General features: G+C 45.7%; 1 protein-coding gene across 1 annotated transcript in view; it reads left to right on the top strand.

The window, feature by feature from the left end:
* ythdc1 (YTH N6-methyladenosine RNA binding protein C1) overlaps positions 1-18,830 on the top strand; it is a 46,149-nt gene extending 27,319 nt beyond the window's left edge. Inside the window, exons 9-15 of the mRNA XM_014147197.2 lie at positions 247-416; positions 4,228-4,307; positions 5,146-5,182; positions 13,495-13,537; positions 14,688-14,753; positions 17,588-17,746; positions 17,871-18,830. Coding sequence (XP_014002672.1) covers positions 247-416; positions 4,228-4,307; positions 5,146-5,182; positions 13,495-13,537; positions 14,688-14,753; positions 17,588-17,746; positions 17,871-18,086 — 771 coding nt within the window. The 3' untranslated portion in view covers positions 18,087-18,830. The remainder of the gene's footprint in view (positions 1-246; positions 417-4,227; positions 4,308-5,145; positions 5,183-13,494; positions 13,538-14,687; positions 14,754-17,587; positions 17,747-17,870) is intronic.
* The last annotated feature ends 3,781 nt before the right edge of the window (positions 18,831-22,611 follow it).

Genomic DNA, 22,611 nt, shown 5'->3' on the forward strand with positions numbered 1-22,611 from the left:
TTAATTGAAATGTGCAAACATGTCTAAACCAGTTTTTGCTTTATGTGGTATTGGGAGGGTATTATTTCATAAATGTTTTAGAATAAGGCTGTAACGTAACAATGTGGAAAAGGGGAATGGGGTCTGAATACTTTCAGAATGATCTGTATTATATACATGTATATATTTTCCAACTAATTCTAATTTTGGTTTATCTCCTGATCTGTCACCCCCCCCCCCCCATCCCGCCCTCCTCGGGACCGTCAGGAGATCGAACCAGGATGTGGGATGCAGCTGTGCATGCTGTTCCCCCAGGACGAGAGCATTGACTTGTATCAAGTTATTCATAAAATGCGACACAAGCGGAGGATGCCTTCGGAGCCACGTTCTCGAGGACGCCCGCCGCACAGAGAACCCGCCCGAGGCGACCTGGGAAGGTTAGAAATATTCTTTGGACTGCTAGTGAGCTCTTGTGTCGGCGTGACATGATGCCGGAGCAGTGTTCTGATCCGATGGTCTAACCGTCCCTCCCAGAATGCTCTCGTCACATCCCAGCGAAGAGGGAAACCTGCTGATATCCTCTGGGCTGTTGCTAAGGACCCCGTACCACAGCTCCACAGTATCTATGGGCCGGGCCAGTGGGCTGGACCAGTGTTAACCACAGTATCTATGGGTCGGGCCAGTGGGCTGGACCAGTGTTAACCACAGTATCTATGGGCCGGGCCAGTGGGCTGGACCAGTGTTAACCACAGTATCTATGGGCCTGGGCCAGTGTTAAACCCAGTATCTATGGGCCGTTCCATTGCTAACCCCAGTATCTATGGGCCGGGCCATTGCTAACCCCAGTATCTATGGGCCGGGCCATTGCTAACCCCAGTATCTATGGGCCGGGCCATTGCTAACCCCAGTATCTATGGACCGGCGCCATTGCTAACCCCAGGATCTATGGGCCGGCGCCAGTGCTAACCCCAGGATCTATGGGCCGGCGCCAGTGCTAACCCCAGGATCTATGGGCCGGCGCCAGTGCTAACCCCAGGATCTATGGGCCGGCGCCAGTGCTAACCCCAGGATCTATGGGCCGGCGCCAGTGCTAACCCCAGGATCTATGGGCCGGCGCCAGTGCTAACCCCAGGATCTATGGGCCGGCGCCAGTGCTAACCCCAGGATCTATGGGCCGGCGCCAGTGCTAACCCCAGGATCTATGGGCCGGCGCCAGTGCTAACCCCAGGATCTATGGGCCGGCGCCAGTGCTAACCCCAGGATCTATGGGCCGGGCGCCAGTGCTAACCCCAGGATCTATGGGCCGGCGCCAGTGCTAACCCCAGGATCTATGGGCCGGCGCCAGTGCTAACCCCAGGATCTATGGGCCGGCGCCAGTGCTAACCCCAGGATCTATCGGTTAATTCAATGTAAAGAAACGGGTTTAGTTTGATCTCTCAATATAAGGAATGCAATTTAATTTAAACCCGTCATGATACTTAAAACCACTAAGTTGTAGTTGAGTTTAATACACAATACATTTGTCTTTAGGTTGCTTGAATGAATTTGTCTAGATAAGTTGTTTTTTAAAATTTGTTCCCGAAGCCTTTTTCTTTCAGGAGTATCCTGAGGAGTTAAAACCTAGTCACATATGGGACTTAGAAACAAAGGAGCCGTTCTATTTTAAACAGAAGATGGCACATGGATTTGAGGGGGGGGGAGAATGATGATGATGCTGTCTTAAATGCTTCCAGAGGACTTTTCTCTCCCTCCATGGGCCATCTATTGAATATACATAATGTATACCTGTGGTGATTATCTACACTACTGCTATGTATGCCTGTAGCTTCAGAGAGGGGAGGGGTGGCTCTCTATCTACAAAGCTGCTCGAAAGGGAATAAAAAAGCGTTGGAAAGTTCTGGAAAGCGGTAGGCCAGAGTGGGGAAAAGAATCGTTGGCCTTTGGGGGACCTGGCGACAACCTAGAGAGAGAGAGAGAGAGAGGGCTTGGCTCTGCTGTGTGCTTCTCTCTACTTCCTGTTGCAATGCTCCATTTACACCAGCAATCCAAATCCCCCTACATCCCCTCCAAGAAATCATATGCCCGCAAAAACATTTTTGGCTAACGGTCGGTCGGTCACTGTCCCCCCACAACCCAACAGGACTGAAGATGGCTGTGGTGCTGAGAGCCTGCCAGCCATTCCTTGTTAAATTTTCTTCATCTGGAATGAATGGCATCTGGTGGTAGGTGGTTAGGGAAACCTAAAGGACTAGGTTAGGAGTGTTTCCTAAAGGACAGGAGTGTTTCCATACCCTAACCTAAAGGATTAGGTTAGGAGTGTTTCCTAAAGGACAGGAGTGTTTCCATACCCTAACCTAAAGGATTAGGTTAGGAGTGTTTCCTAAAGGACAGGAGTGTTTCCATACCCTAACCTAAAGGATTAGGTTAGGAGTGTTTCCTAAAGGACAGGAGTGTTTCCATACCCTAACCTAAAGGACTAGGTTAGGAGTGTTTCCTAAAGGACAGGAGTGTTTCCATACCCTGACCCAAAGGACTAGGTAAGGAGTGTTTCCTAAAGGACAGGAGTGTTTCCATACCCTAACCTAAAGGACTAGGTAAGGAGTTTCCTAAAGGACAGGAGTGTTTCCATACCCTAACCTAAAGGACTAGGTTAGGAGTGTTTCCTAAAGGACAGGAGTGTTTCCATACCCTAACCTAAAGGACTAGGTTAGGAGTGTTTCCTAAAGGACAGGAGTGTTTCCATACCCTGACCCAAAGGACTAGGTAAGGAGTGTTTCCTAAAGGACAGGAGTGTTTCCATACCCTGACCCAAAGGACTAGGTAAGGAGTGTTTCCTAAAGGACAGGAGTGTTTCCATACCCTAACCTAAAGGACTGAGAATAAGGTAGGAGGAAACCCACTGGCAGAATGATACAAACCCACCACTTTCATTTTTTTTTTATTTTTATAAGACCTCAATGGACTGAGAATGACACCACAAGGAAGGGAAGTTCTAAGCCAAAGGGGGGGCCGGCACCTTTTTTGGGGGGGGGTGGGGTTTTATAAAATGGCCGACGTGAAGTTCATCCCCTGGTCTTTTCGTTTTGATTGCAATGGACTGCATCAATCACCCTTATCAATCAGCCCCTTTGCCCTCCTTGTAATGTCTCTGTGGCCGTAGACCCTAAACCATAAGATGGACTGTCTATATGAACTTTTAATATCTTAATATATGTCAACGGTAACAGGTCACAAAACTACAAGAAAGCGGTATGTTACAATTTTAACCGGCTCTTTCCTCATTTACCTGTAGACCTGTAGTCATTTATCCCAGCTGTAAAATAATAATATATATACATTTTTTACTATCTGGTTGATTTGAATTGAACATGGAAGTTGTGTTGTGGACTAATGATCATCCACTTAGTGGTAACATGGTTATTGATGACTAGTCAGAAGCTGTTAGGTTAGAGGTCTAGCTCCTTATTGGAGACAGATGATGCCCCAAACTACTCCCCCCCCCAAAAAACAGGTAATATAACAAGGGTGCACTTCCAATAGTTACAGTACTGTAAACATCCTGTTTTAGCTGCATTATGAGTTGAACTATCATAGGACCAATCTGAACAAAAAGTTACTGGTCAAATAACTTTTAATGTAACTGTCCACAACCAGTAAGATATCACTCAGAATATAATGGTAGATTGATTGCAGTAAGATATAATGGTAGATTGATTGCAGTAAGATATCACTCAGAATATAATGGTAGATTGATTGCAGTAAGATATAATGGTAGATTGATTGCAGTAAGATATCACTCAGAATATAATGGTAGATTGATTGCAGTAAGATATCATTCAGAATATAATGGTTGATTGATGCAGTCTGCTCATTATAACTGTCTATACATGTTTAGTGTATTTAAAAAAAAAAAAAAGTATTTGGGAATACTGTCAAGATTCAATGAAATGCATCCTGAGTTTTGGTCATAAATGAAGTTTCCCCCTTTATGGAGGTGGATGAGATCAGAATGGTGATATGGCTTAAATACAATTTGTTTCTCAATCTGTCAATTAGGTTATTATAATTTTTTATTTTTTTTAACTAGTTCATGTGAATGTTCATGTAAATGTTTTGGTGTATAGATGTATAGATATGCTTTTCAGATGATACTAGATGTTTTAGACTGTTCTATTATGACACAGGGCTACTAGGATGTTGTGCTCTATCGTGGCACTTTTGTCTCAATTGTTTACCTAATTCATGTAGGCGTCGGCCCGAGGAATATGACATTCACAACAGGAAACGCCCGAGGATTGACTATCCAGCCGAGTTCCCACAGAGACCAGGTTACTATTACTACCATATGTATTGGTACCACAGTATGGAAATATATCCCCTATTCCCTATATAGTGCGTTACTTTTTGACCACGGTCCAAATGGCTCTGGTCAAAAGCAGTGTACTAATATATAAGGAACTGGGCCATTTTGGGCACACAACTAGTAATTGTATTGGTACCAGTCAATGTCAGTTATAAGGATGAGCCGGACCGGCAGGAACGTCGACCGTGTGCAGTAGATCACCTGTTTGGTGTCGACGAACGTTTGTGATTTAAAACATGAAGAAATGTCTGGAAATGGAACAGAAAATGTAAAGCTATTGTGTTCAGAGGTGATCGTACGGGCCACTGGCTGTGCACGGCCGACGTTTGTGTTGGTCTGTCTTGTCTTTTTTTATAAAAATGTATTATTGGTATCTGAACGATAGAACGTGCTAATGAAAAATGCTTTGAGTTTCCAAGTAAAGCTAATTTTTGGATCCATATCAACAACATCTAAACAGAGTGGAAGCCAGATCCAGATGGCAGATGTTTAGCCTAGCTTATGTATTACTGTTAAAGCTATCAGTTTTACTGTAGTGGCAAGAGGTTAGATTTAATCTCCCAATTTCTGTGTGATATTTTTCCACTTCGGATGTTATGAATCAGAGTAGGGGTTGTAAGTGGGTATTCATAGGTGAAGTATTGATTTTACTTTTTCTTATTGACTACTAATGTAACAGTATTAAGACAAAAACATGTTGAAAGGGCAACGTGTGTGTCTGTAAACACAGAGAGATATTCCACAGGGACATGTAACAACATAACCCAACAGTCGGAGTAAATCAGCTTTCTCTCTTTATACAGGCTTTATGCCAGTTCCACGTAACCCACCAGTTGACCGGTAAGTATCAGACATCGCTCACCGTGGACCCCAAATCTAAACCCTAGGCTCTAGTGTAGACTGATGACAGCTTCAGTTAGCTTCACGTTTCCAGCTCCGGCTTCATCTGTACTACGACGGCGGATATTACTGGTCCGCCTGCCGCTAACGAGCAGGCTTGTAACTGCGCGTGCATGTCGGTCGTGGTTAGTCGGAACGCCGGACTCTTCATTGAGACGATGCTGAAACATCAATCCATGGGAATGTCAGTGACATCTTTTTCGTTTGTGCCCGAAAAACAAAACAAAATGAAAATGTATCTTGCAAATTCAGCAGGCTGTGGTGATAGAGGCTTTTAGAAGTGCCGTCTTTATCCTGTTCCTGTATCCCGTTACTTAGCCTCGGTGCCGTCTTTATCCCGTTACTTAGCCTCGGTGCCGTCTTTATCCCGTTACTTACCCTCAGTGCCGTCTTTATCCCGTTACTTAGCCTCAGTGCCTCTGGGAGAAGGGAATTATAATTATTATGTTGCGGCCACTGGCTGCAAAAGGAATGTATATTTTTTTTTTAGGGGACATTACACGAAGGGGGATGTCGCCGGGAAATTCAAGGCATTATCAAGTGCTTGTCAAATTCTGAATGAGAGACTGATGAAGTGTGTACAGCCTGTGCAAAAGAACAAAGCAGAGCTCATGCCTTTCATGCAACTTTTTTCAAATCATCATTAATGGCATCACGCAGCCTTGCAATGTGTTAAAACAATCTCAACATAAACTAAAGTTACATTAATAACTGTTTTTTTTGTTAACCTTTTTCTTATTTATTCAGCTATGTTCAATTGTATTCTTAATTCTATATAATAATGCCACAGAATTCTAAGCAAATCTTGTCTGCTAAATGAACTAGTGTAGCCCACAGCCATTTGGCATAGTCAGATCAGGACCTAACATAAGGACAACTCGGAGTATACTTTTCTGTTCTTTTGAAATAGACTACATTTTCTTCACGTTTAGTTTTTTTCTTCCAAAGGTCTGCATCAGTGGCTTGTAGGCTGTGTGTGGAAGCCAGGAGATGCTAAATGTGTTGGTTAATTAACAGTCAAATTGCAGTTTTTATTATATATATATATATATATATCTCATTTATTTAACTTGTCAAGTCAGTTAAGAACAAATTCTTATTTAGGAACAGTGGGTCTTGCAACCTTTCGGTTACTAGTCCAACGCTCTAACCACTAGGCTACTTGCCGCCCCATTACCATGAGACCAACAGTTAATTGCTTGACTATCACCTGCTGACAATTTCATGACCGCCACAGGCCTAGTTGGGTGGACTGGAGTTGGGAAACGCTGTTGGGGGTACTGCAGGACTGGAGTTGGGCTCTTAGGGGTTCTGAAGTTGGTGATCACTGCTCTAGGAGAGCCACCGATTCTGCAAGCTGCTGTTCCAGTCCTGATTACACACGAATTTTTTTTAAAATCAGCTGCCTAGCAGGACTTTAAGCACTTGTACATTTTTGATTTTTTTTGTAATTTAGAAATTAGGGTTAAGTGCCTTGCTCACGGGCACATTAACAGATTTCACCTCGTCAGCTCAAATTCTAACCAGCAACCATTTGGTTACTGGCCCAACCTCCTTAACTGCTATGCTACCACCCAGCCCTTTGATAAGTGTGTTTTGAGCAAGGTTGGGTCAAAGTGGGTGGAGTTGAGGTAGTATGTTGGCAGCAGCCACTCAATGTTAGTGATGGCTGTTTAACAGTCTGATGGCCTTGAGATAGAAGCTGTTTTTCAGTCTCTCGGTTCCAGCTTTGATGCACCTGTCCTGACCTCTCCTTCTGGATGATAGCGGGGTGAACAGACAGTGGCTCGGGTGGTTGTTGTCCTTGATGATCTTTTTGGCCTTCCTGTGACATCGGGTGGTGTAGGTGTCCTGGAGGGCAGGTAGTTTGCACCCGGTGATGCATTGTGCAGACCTCACTACCCTCTGGAGAGCCTTTCGGTTATGGGCGGAGCAGCTGCCGTACCGGTTTCCCAGATGGAGGGTTGACCATGTGTGTTTTGAGCAGGACAGAGCTAGCACCATCTTGTTTCCTGTCACACTGCAGGGCAGAGCTAGCACCGCCTTGTTTCCTGCAGGACAGAGCTAGCGCCGCCTTGTTTCCTGTCACACTGCAGGACAGAGCTAGCACCGCCTTGTTTCCTGTCACACTGCAGGACAGAGCTAGCACCGCCTTGTTTCCTGTCACACTGCAGGACAGAGCTAGCACCGCCTTGTTTCCTGTCACACTGCAGGACAGAGCTAGCACCGCCTTGTTTCCTGTCACACTGCAGGACAGAGCTAGCACCGCCTTGTTTCCTGTCACACTGCAGGACAGAGCTAGCACCGCCTTGTTTCCTGTCACACTGCAGGACAGAGCTAGCACCGCCTTGTTTCCTGTCACACTGCAGGGCAGAGCTAGCACCGCCTTGTTTCCTGTCACACTGCAGGACAGAGCTAGCGCCGCCTTGTTTCCTGTCACACTGCAGGACAGAGCTAGCGCCGCCTTGTTTCCTGTCACACTGCAGGACAGAGCTAGCGCCGCCTTGTTTCCTGTCACACTGCAGGACAGAGCTAGCGCCGCCTTGTTTCCTGTCACACTGCAGGGCAGAGCTAGCACCGCCTTGTTTCCTGTCACACTGCAGGGCAGAGCTAGCACCGCCTTGTTTCCTGTCACACTGCAGGGCAGAGCTAGCACCGCCTTGTTTCCTGTCACACTGCAGGGCAGAGCTAGCACCGCCTTGTTTCCTGCAGGACAGAGCTAGCACCGCCTTGTTTCCTGTCACACTGCAGGACAGAGCTAGCACCGCCTTGTTTCCTGTCACACTGCAGGACAGAGCTAGCACCGCCTTGTTTCCTGTCACACTGCAGGACAGAGCTAGCACCGCCTTGTTTCCTGCAGGACAGAGCTAGCACCGCCTTGTTTCCTGTCACACTGCAGGACAGAGCTAGCACCGGGTCTTCCCTTACTTGGGCTGTTGCGGTGACTGTCATTATGAAGTAAAATTCCACATGACCGTTGAGTCACGGTCATCTCATTTTATGCAGTCTGGACACGCATTGGTAGTACCCAACTTGCTAACGATCATCAGGTTCTAATGGCCTGGTACTCAGGGCTCTGTTGCTACCATCGGGTCCAAATGGCCTGGTACTCAGGGCTCTGTTGCTACCATCAGGTCCTAATGGCCTGGTACTCAGAGCTCTGTTGCTACCATGAGGTCCTAATGGCCTGGTACTCAGAGCTCTGTTTCTCCCATCAGGTCCAAGTGGCCTGGTACTCAGGGCTCTATTCTCCCTCTAAACACTTTGACATCAATGCAAATGAAATCGAAAATTGATTTCACACTTGTCATCAAAACAGTATTTTGCTTTTTAAAACTCCCCATGATCAATTTGAAGGAAGAAGTTCAACAACAGGTTGAAACGACAGTGTAAAACAGGATCGTTGTGGATGTTATTTTAAAGCCTAACGCAACAAAATGGACAGGGCTTTCTGAGGTGACGGATTCACTCTATTATGCTTTACTGTATCCGTTCTGCTGCTCTGAGAGTTCAGGAGAGAGAACGTACACCATGCTGTTGGGTCATTGATTGTGCAGGGTTGCTTACATTACATTATAGTGAATTTTGATTTTTGTTTAGTAACGGGGCATTTTTATATTACCTTTTTAGCTCCAGAGTATCTCTCCACCGTGTGTTTCCATCTCCTCCTCCTCCCTCTCCTTCATTCCTTTCTCCAGAACACAGGCTGCATGCTCATCCCGTGTGAAAGCAGAGTTTTGATGGTTGCTACAAGCAACCAGGGGAATCCCAGCTGCTACCATAGTTACTGCAGCTGCTCCCCTATAAACCGGAGCAGCCTACCCAGCATGCTTTTACAATGGAAAGCGTCCTCCATTCGCTATTCCAGTGCATACGGATGACATGTGCCCCTCCTCCCCCCCTGCATATTTGATAATAGGCCTTTTTTTCCCTAAATCCCAACAAATTTGACATATTAGTGAAGACGAGATTAAATTCAGTATAGGTTGATGGGTGAAAATGTGATCACTTGATGAGGCAAGGAACAGAGCACAAGCTTTTTTTTTTTTTTTTGCGACTTTTTTTCAAATAGCCGATTTAGTCGCATCATGCAGCCCGTATATGTTTTGATTTCTAAGACATTGAGGTTTTGTATCGTTCAAAACTAAAGTTGCCGAATAACTCTAAATCTAGTGTATAGGACCTGTTTCAAATGATCACTTTGACGCTCAACATGGCCACTTCATATGTGCACACATACTATAAAATAATGTTACCATGACTTATTTATTTATTTCACCTTTATTTAACCAGGTAGGCTAGTTGAGAACAAGTCCTTTATATAACCAGGTAGGCTAGTTGAGAACAAGTCCTTTATTTAACCAGGTTAGGCTAGTTGAGAACAAGTCCTTTATTTAACCAGGTAGGCTAGTTGAGAACAAGTCCTTTATTTAACCAGGTTAGGCTAGTTGAGAACAAGTCCTTTATTTAACCAGGTAGGCTAGTTGAGAACAAGTCCTTTATTTAACCAGGTAGGCTAGTTGAGAACAAGTCCTTTATTTAACCAGGTAGGCTAGTTGAGAACAAGTCCTTTATTTAACCAGGTAGGCTAGTTGAGAACAAGTCCTTTATTTAACCAGGTTAGGCTAGTTGAGAACAAGTCCTTTATTTAACCAGGTTAGGCTAGTTGAGAACAAGTCCTTTATTTAACCAGGTTAGGCTAGTTGAGAACAAGTCCTTTATTTAACCAGGTAGGCTAGTTGAGAACAAGTCCTTTATTTAACCAGGTAGGCTAGTTGAGAACAAGTCCTTTATTTAACCAGGTAGGCTAGTTGAGAACAAGTCCTTTATTTAACCAGGTAGGCTAGTTGAGAACAAGTCCTTTATTTAACCAGGTAGGCTAGTTGAGAACAAGTCCTTTATTTAACCAGGTAGGCTAGTTGAGAACAAGTCCTTTATTTAACCAGGTAGGCTAGTTGAGAACAAGTTCTCATTTTCAACTGCGACCTGGCCAAGATAAAGCATAGCAATTCGACACATCCAACAACACAGAGTTACACATGGAGTAAAACAAACATACAGTCAATAATACAGTAGAACAAAAGAAAACAAAAAGTCTATATACAGTGAAAATGAGGTGAGATTAGGGAGTTAAGGCAATAAATAGGCCATGGTGGTGAAGTAATTACAATATAGCAATTAAACACTGGAATGGTAGATGTGCAGAAGATGAATGTGCAAGTAGAGATACTGGGGTGCAAAGGAGCAAGATAAATAAATAAATACAGTATGGGGATGAGGTAGGTAGGTAGATGGGCTGTTTACAGATGGGCTATGTACAGGTGCAGTGATCTGTGAGCTGCTCTGACAGCTGGTGCTTAAAGCTAGTGAGGGAGATATGAGTCTCCAGCTTCAGTGATTTTTGCAGTTCGTTCCAGTCATTGGCAGCAGAGAACTGGAAGGAAAGACGACCAAAAGAGGAATTGGCTTTGGGGGTGACCAGTGAGATATACCTGCTGGAGCGCGTGCTACAGATGGCTGCTGCTATGGTGACCAGTGAGCTGAGATAAGGCGGGGCTTTACCTAGCAGAGACTTGTAGATGACCTGGAGCCACTGGGTTTGGCGACGAGTCTGAAGCAAGGGCCAGCCAACGAGAGCGTACAGGTCACAGTGGTGGGTAGTATATGGGGCTTTGGTGACAAAACGGATGGCACTGTGATAGACTGCATCCAGTTTGTTGAATAGAGTGTTGGAGGCTATTTTATAGATGACATCGTCGAGGATCGGTAGGATGGTCAATTTTACGAGGGTATGTTTGGAAGCATGAGTGAAGGATGCTTTGTTGCGAAATAGGAATCCGATTCTAGATTTAATTTTGGATTGGAGATGTTTAATGTGAGTCTGGAAGGAGAGTTTACAGTCTAACCAGACACCTAGGTATTTGTAGTTGTCCACATATTCTAAGTCAGAACCGTCCAGAGTAGTGATGCTGGACGGACGGGCAGGTGCAGGCAGCGATCGGTTGAAGAGCATGCATTTAGTTTTACTTGCATTTAAGAGCAGTTGGAGACCACGGAAGGAGAGTTGTATGGCATTGAAGCTCGTCTGGAGGTTAGTTAACACAGTGTCCAAAGAGGGGCCAGAAGTATACAGAATGGTGTCGTCTGCGTAGAGGTGGATCAGAGAATCACCAGCAGCAAGAGCGACATCATTGATGTATACAGAGAAAAGAGTCGACCCGAGGATTGAACCCTGTGGCACCCCCATAGAGACTGCTAGAGGTCCGGACAACAGGACCTCCGATTTGACACACTGAACTCTATCAGAGAAGTAGTTGGTGAACCAGGCGAGGCAATCATTTGAGAAACCAAGGCTGTTGAGTCGGCCAATAAGAATGTGGTGATTGACAGAGTCGAAAGCCTTGACCAGGTGGATGAATACAGCTGCACAGAGTAATGTCTCTTATCGATGGCGGTTGTGATATCGTTTAGGACCTTGAGCGTGGGTGAGGTGCACCAGCTCTGAAACCAGATTGCGTAGCGTGGAAGGTGCGGTGGGATTCGAAATGGTCTGTAATCTGTTTTGTTAACTTGGCTTTCGAAGACCTTAGAAAGACAGGGTAGGATAGATATAGATCTGTAGCAGTTTGGGTCTAGAGTCTTATGAGCATATCTTGTCAGCTAAATGAACAGGCCGACAGCCTATGGCATGGAGCATAGCCAGATAACATACTTTACGCCAACTCGTATTCTGTTCTTCTGAAATACATTTTCTTAAAATCAGAAAGTTTCTTTAAACCTGCCTAAAATAATGGATTTATTGTGATGATGTATAATAAATAGACTTTTTTTTAAAACGTAGATTTTTCAGAGATCTGCATCAGTAAGCTGTGTGTGGAAGCCAGCAGATGCTAAATGTGTTGGTTAATTAACAGTAAATTACTGAGAGACCGGCAGTCATTTGTATGACAACAACCGCTGACAAAATGTAATGACCGCCCTGGCCCTTCCCCCTCTCTACCAATCCTTCCCTGGCCCTTCCCCCTCTCTACCAATCCTTCCCTGGCCCTTCCTCTCTCCACCAATCCTTCCCTGGCCCTTCCCCCTCTCTACCAATCCTTCCCTGGCCCTTCCCCCTCTCTACCAATCCTTCCCTGGCCCTTCCCCCTCTCTACCAATCCTTCCCTGGCCCTTCCCCCTCTCTACCAATCCTTCCCTGGCCCTTCCCCCTCTCTACCAATCCTTCCCTGGCCCTTCCCCCTCTCTACCAATCCTTCCCTGGCCCTTCCCCCTCTCTACCAATCCTTCCCTGGCCCTTCCCCCTCTCTACCAATCCTTCCCTGGCCCTTCCCCCTCTCTACCAATCCTTCCCTGGCCCTTCCCCCTCTCTACCAATCCTTCCCTGGCCCTTCCCCCTCTCTACCAATCCTTCCCTGGCCCTTCCCCCTCTCTACCAATCCTTCCCTGGCCCTTCCCCCTCTCTACCAATCCTTCCCTGGCCCTTCCCCCTCTCTACCAATCCTTCCCTGGCCCTTCCCCCTCTCTACCAATCCTTCCCTGGCCCTTCCCCCTCTCTACCAATCCTTCCCTGGCCCTTCCCCCTCTCTACCAATCCTTCCCTGGCCCTTCCCTCTCTCTACCAATCCTTCCCTGGCCCTTCCTCTCTCCACCAATCCTTCCCTGGCCCTTCCCCCTCTCTACCAATCCTTCCCTGGCCCTTCCTCTCTCCACCAATCCTTCCCTGGCCCTTCCCCCTCTCTACCAATCCTTCCCTGGCCCTTCCTCTCTCCACCAATCCTTCCCTGGCCCTTCCCCCTCTCTACCAATCCTTCCCTGGCCCTTCCCCCTCTCTACCAATCCTTCCCTGGCCCTTCCCCCTCTCTACCAATCCTTCCCTGGCCCTTCCTCTCTCTACCAATCCTTCCCTGGCCCTTCCCCCTCTCTACCAATCCTTCCCTGGCCCTTCCCCTCTCTACCAATCCTTCCCTGGCCCTTCCCCCTCTCTACCAATCCTTCCCTGGCCCTTCCCCCTCTCTACCAATCCTTCCCTGGCCCTTCCCCCTCTCTACCAATCCTTCCCTGGCCCTTCCCCCTCTCTACCAATCCTTCCCTGGCCCTTCCCTCTCTCTACCAATCCTTCCCTGGCCCTTCCCCTCTCCACCAATCCTTCCCTCTCTCTACCAATCCTTCCCTCTCTCCACCAATCCTTCCCTCTCTCCACCAATCCTTCCCTGGCCCTTCCCAGACATTAACTAGTAACTTAATTTCCCCAGGCGCTTCCCAACTGGAGTGAGAAGAGATGTGTTTCTCAATGGGGTGAGTTCAGAAAATATACACTACATCACCAAAAGTATGTGGACACCTACTTGTCCAACATCTCATTCCAAAATCAAGGCCATTAATATGGAGTTGGTTTCCCTCTTTGCTGCTATAACAGCCTCCACTCTTCTGGGAAGGTTTTCCACTCAACCACAAGGGCATTAGTGAGGTCGGGCACTGATGTTGGGTGATTAGGCCTGGCTCACAGTCTGCGTTCCAGTTCATCCCAAAGGTGTTCGATGGAGTTGAGGTCAGGACTCTCTGCAGGCCAGTCAAGTTCATCCACACCGATCAACAAACCATTTCTCTATGGACCTCGCTTTGTGCACAAGGACATTGTCATGCTGAAACAGGAAAGGGCCTTCCCCAAACTGATGCCAAAAGTTGGAAGCACAGAATCATCTAGAATGTCATTGTGTGCTGTAGTGTTAAGATTTCCCTTCACTGGAACTAAGGGGTCCAAACCATGAAAAAACATCCCCAGACCATTATTCATCCTCCACCAAACTTTACAGTTGGCACTATGCATTGGGACAGGTAGCGATGTCCTGGCATCGGGCAAACCCAGATTAGTCCGTCGCACTGCCAGATGAAGAAGCGTGATTCATCGTTTCCACCGCTCCAGAGTCCAATGGCAGCGAGCTTTACACCACTGATCTTAAGCTTGTGTGCGGCTGCTCGGCCACGGAGACCCATTTCACGAAGCTCCCGGCGGTCCCGTTCTGTGAGCTTGTGTGGCCTACCACTTCGCGGCTGAGCCGTTGTTGCTCCTAGACGTTTCCACTTCACAATAACAGCACTTACAGTTGACTGGGGAGCAGCTCTAGCAGGGCAGAAATACGACACACTGACTTGTTGGAAAGGTGGCATCCTATGACGGTGCCACGTTGAAAGTCACTGAGCTCTTCAGTAAGGTCCATTCTACTGCCAATGTTTGTCTATGGAGATTGCATGGCGGTGTGCTCGATTTGATTCACCTGTCAGCAACGGGGGGTGGCTGAAATAGCCAAACCCACTAATTTGAAGGGGTGTCCACATACTTTTGTATATGTAGTGTGTGTGTGTGTGTATAGACATTGATTTTAACATACAGGTAATTTGATTCAGTCCTATTGATATTATCACGATGCGTTTTTGTTATCCCCAGTCCTACAACGATTACATGAGAGAGTTCCACCACACCGTTGGGCCGCCGCCTCCTTGGCAAGGAATGGTGAGTTGAGCTGTGGAGCGCTCTGAGCAATATGGTTTAATATAGAGCTGTGGAGCGCTCTGAGCAATATGGTTTAATATAGAGCTGTGGAGCGCTCTGAGCAATATGGTTTAATATAGAGCTGTGGAGCGCTCTGAGCAATATGGTTTAATATAGAGCTGTGGAGCGCTCTGAGCAATATGGTTTAATATAGAGCTGTGGAGCGCTCTGAGCAATATGGTTTAATATAGAGCTGTGGAGCGCTCTGAGCAATATGGTTTAATATAGAGCTGTGGAGCGCTCTGAGCAATATGGTTTAATATAGAGCTGTGGAGCGCTCTGAGCAATATGGTTTAATATAGAGCTGTGGAGCGCTCTGAGCAATATGGTTTAATATAGAGCTGTGGAGCGCTCTGAGCAATATGGTTTAATATAGAGCTGTGGAGCGCTCTGAGCAATATGGTTTAATATAGAGCTGTGGAGCGCTCTGAGCAATATGGTTTAATATAGAGCTGTGGAGCGCTCTGAGCAATATGGTTTAATATAGAGCTGTGGAGCGCTCTGAGCAATATGGTTTAATATAGAGCTGTGGAGCGCTCTGAGCAATATGGTTTAATATAGAGCTGTGGAGCGCTCTGAGCAATATGGTTTAATATAGAGCTGTGGAGCGCTCTGAGCAATATGGTTTAATATAGAGCTGTGGAGCGCTCTGAGCAATATGGTTTAATATAGACTAAAAGGCCTATTAATGCTCCATGAGAAATACCTGTCTGGTCGAAACAGTATATATATTTTTTTATTTTACCTTTATTTAACGAGGCAAGTCAGTTAAGAACAAATTCTTATTTTCAATGACGGCCTAGGAACAGTGGGTTAACTGTCTTGTTCAGGGGCAGAAAGACAGATTTTTACCTTGTCAGCTCGGGGATTCAATCTTGCAACCTTTCGGTTACTAGTCCAACGCTCTAACCACTAGGCTACCTGTTACCTGTTAATATGTTACACTGATCTGCTCATATTAGTCAATATACACTGCTCAAAAAAATAAAGGGAACACTTAAACAACACAATGTAACTCCAAGTCAATCACACTTCTGTGAAATAAAACTGTCCACTTAGGAAGCAACACTGATTGACAATAAATTTGACATGCTGTTGTGCAAATGGAATAGACAACAGGTGGAAATTATAGGCAATTAGCAAGACACCCCCAATAAAGGAGTGGTTCTGCAGGTGGGGACCACAGACCACTTCTCAGTTCCTATGCTTCCTGGCTGATGTTTTGGTCACTTTTGAATGCTGGCGGTGCTTTCACTCTTGTGGTAGCATGAGACGGAGTCTACAACCCACACAAGTGGCTCAGGTAGTGCAGCTCATCCAGGATGGCACATCAATGCGAGCTGTGGCAAGAAGGTTTGCTGTGTCTGTCAGCGTAGTGTCCAGAGCATGGAGGCGCTACCAGGAGACAGGCCAGTAAATCAGGAGACGTGGAGGAGGCTGTAGGAGGGCAACAACCCAGCAGCAGGACCGCTACCTCCGCCTTTGTGCAAGGAGGAGCAGGAGAAGCACTGCCAGAGCCCTGCAAAATGACCTCCAGCAGGCCACAAATGTGCATGTGTCTGCTCAAACGGTCAGAAACAGACTCCATGAGGGTGGTATGAGGGCCCGGCGTCCACAGGTGGGGGTTGTGCTTACAGCCCAACACCGTGCAGGACGTTTGGCATTTGCCAGAGAACACCAAGATTGGCAAATTCGCCACTGGCGCCCTGTGCTCTTCACAGATGAAAGCAGGTTCACAATGAGCACGTGACAGACGTGACAGAGTCTGGAGATGCCGTGGAGAACGTTCTGCTGCCTGCAACATCCTCCAGCATGACCGGTTTGGCGGTGGGTCAGTCATGGTGTGGGGTGGCATTTCTTTGGGGGCCGCACAGCCCTCCATGTGCTCGCCAGAGGTAGCCTGACTGCCATTAGGTACCGAGATGAGATCCTCAGACCCCTTGTGAGACCATATGCTGGTGCGGTTGGCCCTGGGTTCCTCCTAATGCAAGACAATGCTAGACCTCATGTGGCTGGAGTGTGTCAGCAGTTCCTGCAAGAGGAAGGCATTGATGCTATGGACTGGCCCGCCTGTTCCCCAGACCTGAATCCAATTGAGCACATCTGGGACATCATGTCTCGCTCCATCCACCAACGCCACGTTGCACCACAGACTGTCCAGGAGTTGGCGGATGCTTTAGTCCAGGTCTGGGAGGAGATCCCCAGGAGACCATCCGCCACCTCATCAGGAGCATGCCCAGGCGTTGTAGGGAGGTCATACAGGCACGTGGAGGCCACACACACTACTGAGCCTCATTTTGACTTGTTTTAAGGACATTACATCAAAGTTGGATCAGCCTGTAGTGTGGTTTTCCACTTTAATTTTGTGTGACTCCAAATCCAGACCTCCATGGGTTGATAAATTGGATTTCCATTGATTATTTTTGTGTGATTTTGTTGTCAGCACATTCAACTATGTAAAGAAAAAAGTATTTAATAAGATTATTTCTTTCATTCAGATCTAGGATGTTTTAGTGTTCCCTTTATTTTTTTGAGCAGTGTATTTTGTTCTCTGAAGTTTGTCATCATAGTCTCTGTGTTATTGGCACATGTCTTCAGAAGACAATAGCTAATATTTTTTTGTTAAGTATACATGTTACACATTTTACATACATGGCTCTTCAATATTTTTATATACCGTAGTTACACAGCAAGTACATTTTGTTGTATTTTTAATCGATCCTACCTGCCATTTTAAGAGGTTTTCTTTCCCACTGACTTCATAGTGTCATTTAAACAAACCCTCTCCTCTGTAGGCACCGTACCCTGGGATGGAGCAGCCACCTCACCACCCGTTCTACCAGCACCATCCTCCTCCTCCCCAGGCACATCCCCCGTACACTGGGCACCACCCTGTCCCGCACGACGCCCGCTTCAGGGAGAAGAGAGTTGTACGCTCCTTCAGTTCTACCCTGGTACAGCTCATTTCAGTCCCGGTTAAATGTGTAGTGCACTATAAATGGAATAGGGAGTCATTTGGAGCGTAGCCTTTTGATATATATATACTGAACACCGTCATCATCTCTCTCCCCTCTGAAGCATGACTATGACATGAGGGTGGATGACTTCCTGAGACGGACCCAGGCCGTGGTAACGGGTCGTCGCAGCCGGCCCCGAGAACGAGACCGGCAGAGGGAGCGAGAACGGCCTCGGGACGCCCGGCGGGACCGCGACAGAGACCGTGGACGCGAACGTGACCGAGAGAGAGACAGGATCAGAGACAGGGAGAAGGAGAGGGGGCGTTACAGGAGATAATCAAATCAAACAGCAAGTCCTGCGGTAGTTTCTCTAACCTAGTATTCTTTTATTATTTTTTTGTTATTTTATTTTTTTAAAGAAGCTGTTCTGTTCTGAGTGATTTGTGTTCTGTTTTACATCGTGCTGTGAAGTCACCTCATGTCTATCATGCATGCAGTGTAACTGAACTAACTGTGGTGGGGGGGGGGTAAACAACCAAAAATACACATTTTTAGTTCATTTTATTATGGAGGAGACGTGGGTAAAGAGCATTTAACTATATGGAGCTGGTTTTCGTTTCTTCTCCCTGTCCCCGACATTCAGTGTTTAATGCCGGTCTTTTTTGTGTGTATTTTAGAAGTGATTGATCCTGCACTTGTCACATTTTGTCTTTGTGCTGTTCATAACTGTACATGGATCAAATGAAGATCTCTACTAAAATGGGTAGAATTGTGTTGTAGTGAATCTGACTGGTTGTTGCCAGTCCCCTTTTTTGCTGGCCTTTTTTTATTTTATTTTATTTTTTTTAATTTCAAGCCATTTTTATTTTATTTTTTTCTAGTGTTTGACTGATCTGGAAGTAAAAAAATCTATATTGTTGTTTTGTCTAGACCGATTCCTTTCTGAAGTTTCAACCAAGACTCCCGATCAGTGCTGTAAAGTTTAGAGAACCTGCAATGTTTGTCGGGGGAGGGGAATAAGCTATTGCTTGTCTTGGATGACTGTTTTGTACAAAAACATTAAATACTATTGAGTGTTTTACTACTGTCGTCAGTTTGAGTAAAAGATGGTTGGATTGATTCACTTTACATTTTTTAAACTGGTTTTACCCTGTACTTTCTACTGGTTTGCAGAGGAAATATTAAGTGTAAGATCAACAATAGCAAATACACATCAGTTAGATTGAAATGTTTGGGGGAAACTCTGGTAACATTTTAGGCCTTATGGTTGGGCTCCCGAGTGGTTCAGTGGTCTAAGGCTCTGCATCTCAGTGCTAGAGGAGTCACTACAGACCCTGGTTCAGTGGTCTAAGGCTCTGCATCTCAGTGCTAGAGGAGTCACTACAGACCCTGGTTCAGTGGTCTAAGGCTCTGCATCTCAGTGCTAGAGGAGTCACTACAGACCCTGGTTCAGCGGTCTAAGGCACTGCATCTCAGTGCTAGAGGCGTCACTACAGACCCTGGTTCAGCGGTCTAAGGAACTGCATCTCAGTGCTGGAGGCGTCACTACAGACCCTGGTTCGATCCCGGGCTATATCACAAATGGCTGTGATCGGGAGTCCCATAGGGCGGCGCACAATTGGCCCAGGGTCATCCGGGTGAAGGGAGGGTTTGGTAGGCCTTGATTGTAAAATAAGAATTTGTTTTTCACTCACTTGCCTAGATAAATAAAGGTTAAATTAAAATGGGGCAATAAACAAATGTATATTGGAAAAAGGTTCTAGGTTCAATAAATCCTAAAACAGTCTTTTGTCATATTTGTTTTTTGAGAAAGTTGACACAAACTTGTGACTGTTGTGAAGGGGCAAGAATAACTAAGCACTTCCTGGTCACGGATTTTCAAAATAAGAGTCCCGTCCTGTAAACAGGGTTGCGGATTAACGGTACCATCCAACTATTGTAATCAGATGACAGATACTTTTGAACAACTAGATTATTACTTTTGTTTTCTCGACTTTCAAAGTTTTACATTTGTTTTCTCGCCCGAGTGATTCCCGACCATTTAAATCAGAGATGACAATGATGAGGTCAAATTTTTTTGGGCTATAGTGCAAACTAAAGATTATACAACGAACTTGAATAAATGCTTGGCGGTAAGGAGGACACGGCCGACACGCAGATATCACTTCTAGATCTATTATTGATAATACATGGCAGTGATGTGGCTCTCACGCTGCTCTCAATTATTCTCGCTTTTATGGATTGTGGTTGTGGATGGCTGTTCACAAATATACAGGTGTATTTGTGTGGACACCCCTTCAAATTAGTGGATTCTGGCTATTTCAGCCACACCCGTTGCTGACAGGTGTATAAAATTGAGCACACAGCCATGCAATCTCCATAGACAAACATTGACAGTAGAATGACCTTACTGAAGAGCTTAGTGACTTTCAACATGGCACTGTCATTGGATGCCACCTTTCCAACAAGTCAGTTCGTCAAATTTCTGCCCTGCTATAGACCTGGCCCGTAGACCTGGCCCGTATACCTGGCCCGTAGACCTGGCCCGTAGACCAGGCCCGTAGACCTGGCCCATAGACTTGGCCCATAGACCTGGCCCGATCAAGGGTAGGTGCTGTTGTGAAGTGGAAACATCAAGGGGCAACAGTGGCTCAGCCGCGAAGTGGTCGGCCACACAAGCTCAGAGAACGGGACCGCAGAGTGCTGAAGCGCGTAGCACATAAAAAAATCGTCTGCCCTCAGTTGCAACACTCACTACCGAATTCCAAACTGCCTCTGGAAGTAACGTCAGCACAAGAACTGTTCATCGGGAGCTTCATGGAATGGGTGTCCGTGGCCGAGCAGCCGCACACAAGCCTAAGATCACTGGAGTGGTGTAAAGCTCACCGTCTTTGAACTCTGGAGCAGTGGAAACGCGTTCTCTGGAGTGATGAATCACGCAACACCATCTGGCTGTCCGATGGACGAATATGGGTTTGGCGGATGCTAAGAGAACGCTACCTGCCCGAATGCATAGTGCCAACTGTAAAGTTTGGTGGAGGACGAATAATGGTCTGGGGCTGTTTTTTATGGTTCAGGCTCCTTGGTTCCAGTGAAGGGAAATCTTAATGGTCCCGTGTGGCTCAGTTGGTAGAGCATGGTGTTTGCAACGCCAGGGTTGTGGGTTTGATTCCCACGGGGGACCAGTACGGAGAAAAAAATGTATGAAATGAAATGTATGCATTCACTACTATAAGTTGCTCTGGATAAGAGTGTCTGCTAAAATGTAAATGTAAATGCTACAGCATACAATGACATTCTAGACGATTCTGTGCTTCCAACTTTGTGGCAACAGTTTGGGGAAGGCCCTTTCCTGTTTCAGTATGACAATGCCCCCTGCACAAACGAGGTCCATACAGAAATGGTTTGTCGAGATCGGTGTGGAAGAACTTGACTGGTCTGCACAGAGCCCTGACCTCAACCCCATTGAACATGTCTGGGATGAATTGGAACGTCGACTGTGAGCCAGGCCTAATCACACAACATCAGTGCCCGACATCACTAATGCTCTTGTGGCTGAGAAGAAGCAAGTCCACTCAGCAATGTTCCAACATCTAGTAGAAAGCCTTCACCAGAAGAGTGGAGGCTGTTTTAGCAGTAAAGGGAGGACCAGCTTGGCTCCCTTCTTGCGTCCCAAAGGAGTGGCTAGTGGTCATGACTTTGGAATGAGACGTTCGACAAGCAGATGTCCACATACTTTTGTCAATGTAGTGTCTGTAAACTCTTAACATTGATTGATCCTGTAAAAGATGTCTTTCAATTGGGAGTATTCCTTTTTGTTTTCTTCTAATAGAAAGTAATCTAAAAGTAAAAAAATAATCGGATTATTTTACAGAGTTTGAGTAATCCTAATGTTACATTACAGATTACATTTTTTGGACAGGTAATTAGTAACTAACAGATTGTATTTAGAAAATAGCCTACCCAACTCATGTTTGTAAATGAATCCTTACGGGAAAAAAAATTTGCAAAATGATCTATATATTTTATACTAGTTATCATACAAAGAATAATTAAAACTATTTTAGATATGTAATTAATTTATATACTTTTTCAAGCCTAAATGGTCAACAATATTTTTTGTGTGTGTACTCTTTTCAATGATTGGACTGTCCATCACTGCCTCTGCATTCTGTTGTACTTTGTGTCACAGTAAAAGGGGGGGGGTCCATTCTAGTCTGGAACACTTTTAGTTTCCAAATCCACCGAGTTTACACCCAGAGGACCGTCGCTTCTCATTGTGCGGCCCTCGAAAGGTGGCAAATCATCTTAAATCCAATATTTCTTTCATATTGGACATACAGTGCATTCGGAAAGTGTTCAGACTCGTGAGGAATGGGAGAGGGTCCTTTCAGAAAGAAGTGGTAGGTATTTTAAAGAGTTCTTAAGGGGTATTTTGTACCACTGAAAATTCGGAATCCGCAGCCTCGGCCTTATAAAAACCAGTAGCAGTTAGTGATTGTGTGCTTGTTCTCTAAAGCAGTCTTCTGAGAGGGCAATATGAATACACTTTTTCACAGTGGCATCCTAGACTATTTTACATGAGTTATCAGAGAGGAAATTACTTAGTGGAAAGAAGTTAAAATGTTAAGCTTGAATGATGCAGCAGACTGACGAAATGAAGAAATATGCTTGATAATTAAATTATACTGAACAAAAAATATGAATGCAACATGCAACAACTTCAATGATTTTACTGAGTTACAGTTCATACAAGGAAAACAGTCAATTGAAATAAATTCATTAGGCCCTAATCTATGGATTTCACATGACTGGGCAGGGGCGCAGCCATGGGTGGGCCTGGTTCCCCAGTGGGTGGGCCT

This window comes from Salmo salar, chromosome ssa01 (assembly GCF_905237065.1).
Source record: "Salmo salar chromosome ssa01, Ssal_v3.1, whole genome shotgun sequence".
NCBI classification, from domain to species: domain Eukaryota; kingdom Metazoa; phylum Chordata; class Actinopteri; order Salmoniformes; family Salmonidae; genus Salmo; species Salmo salar.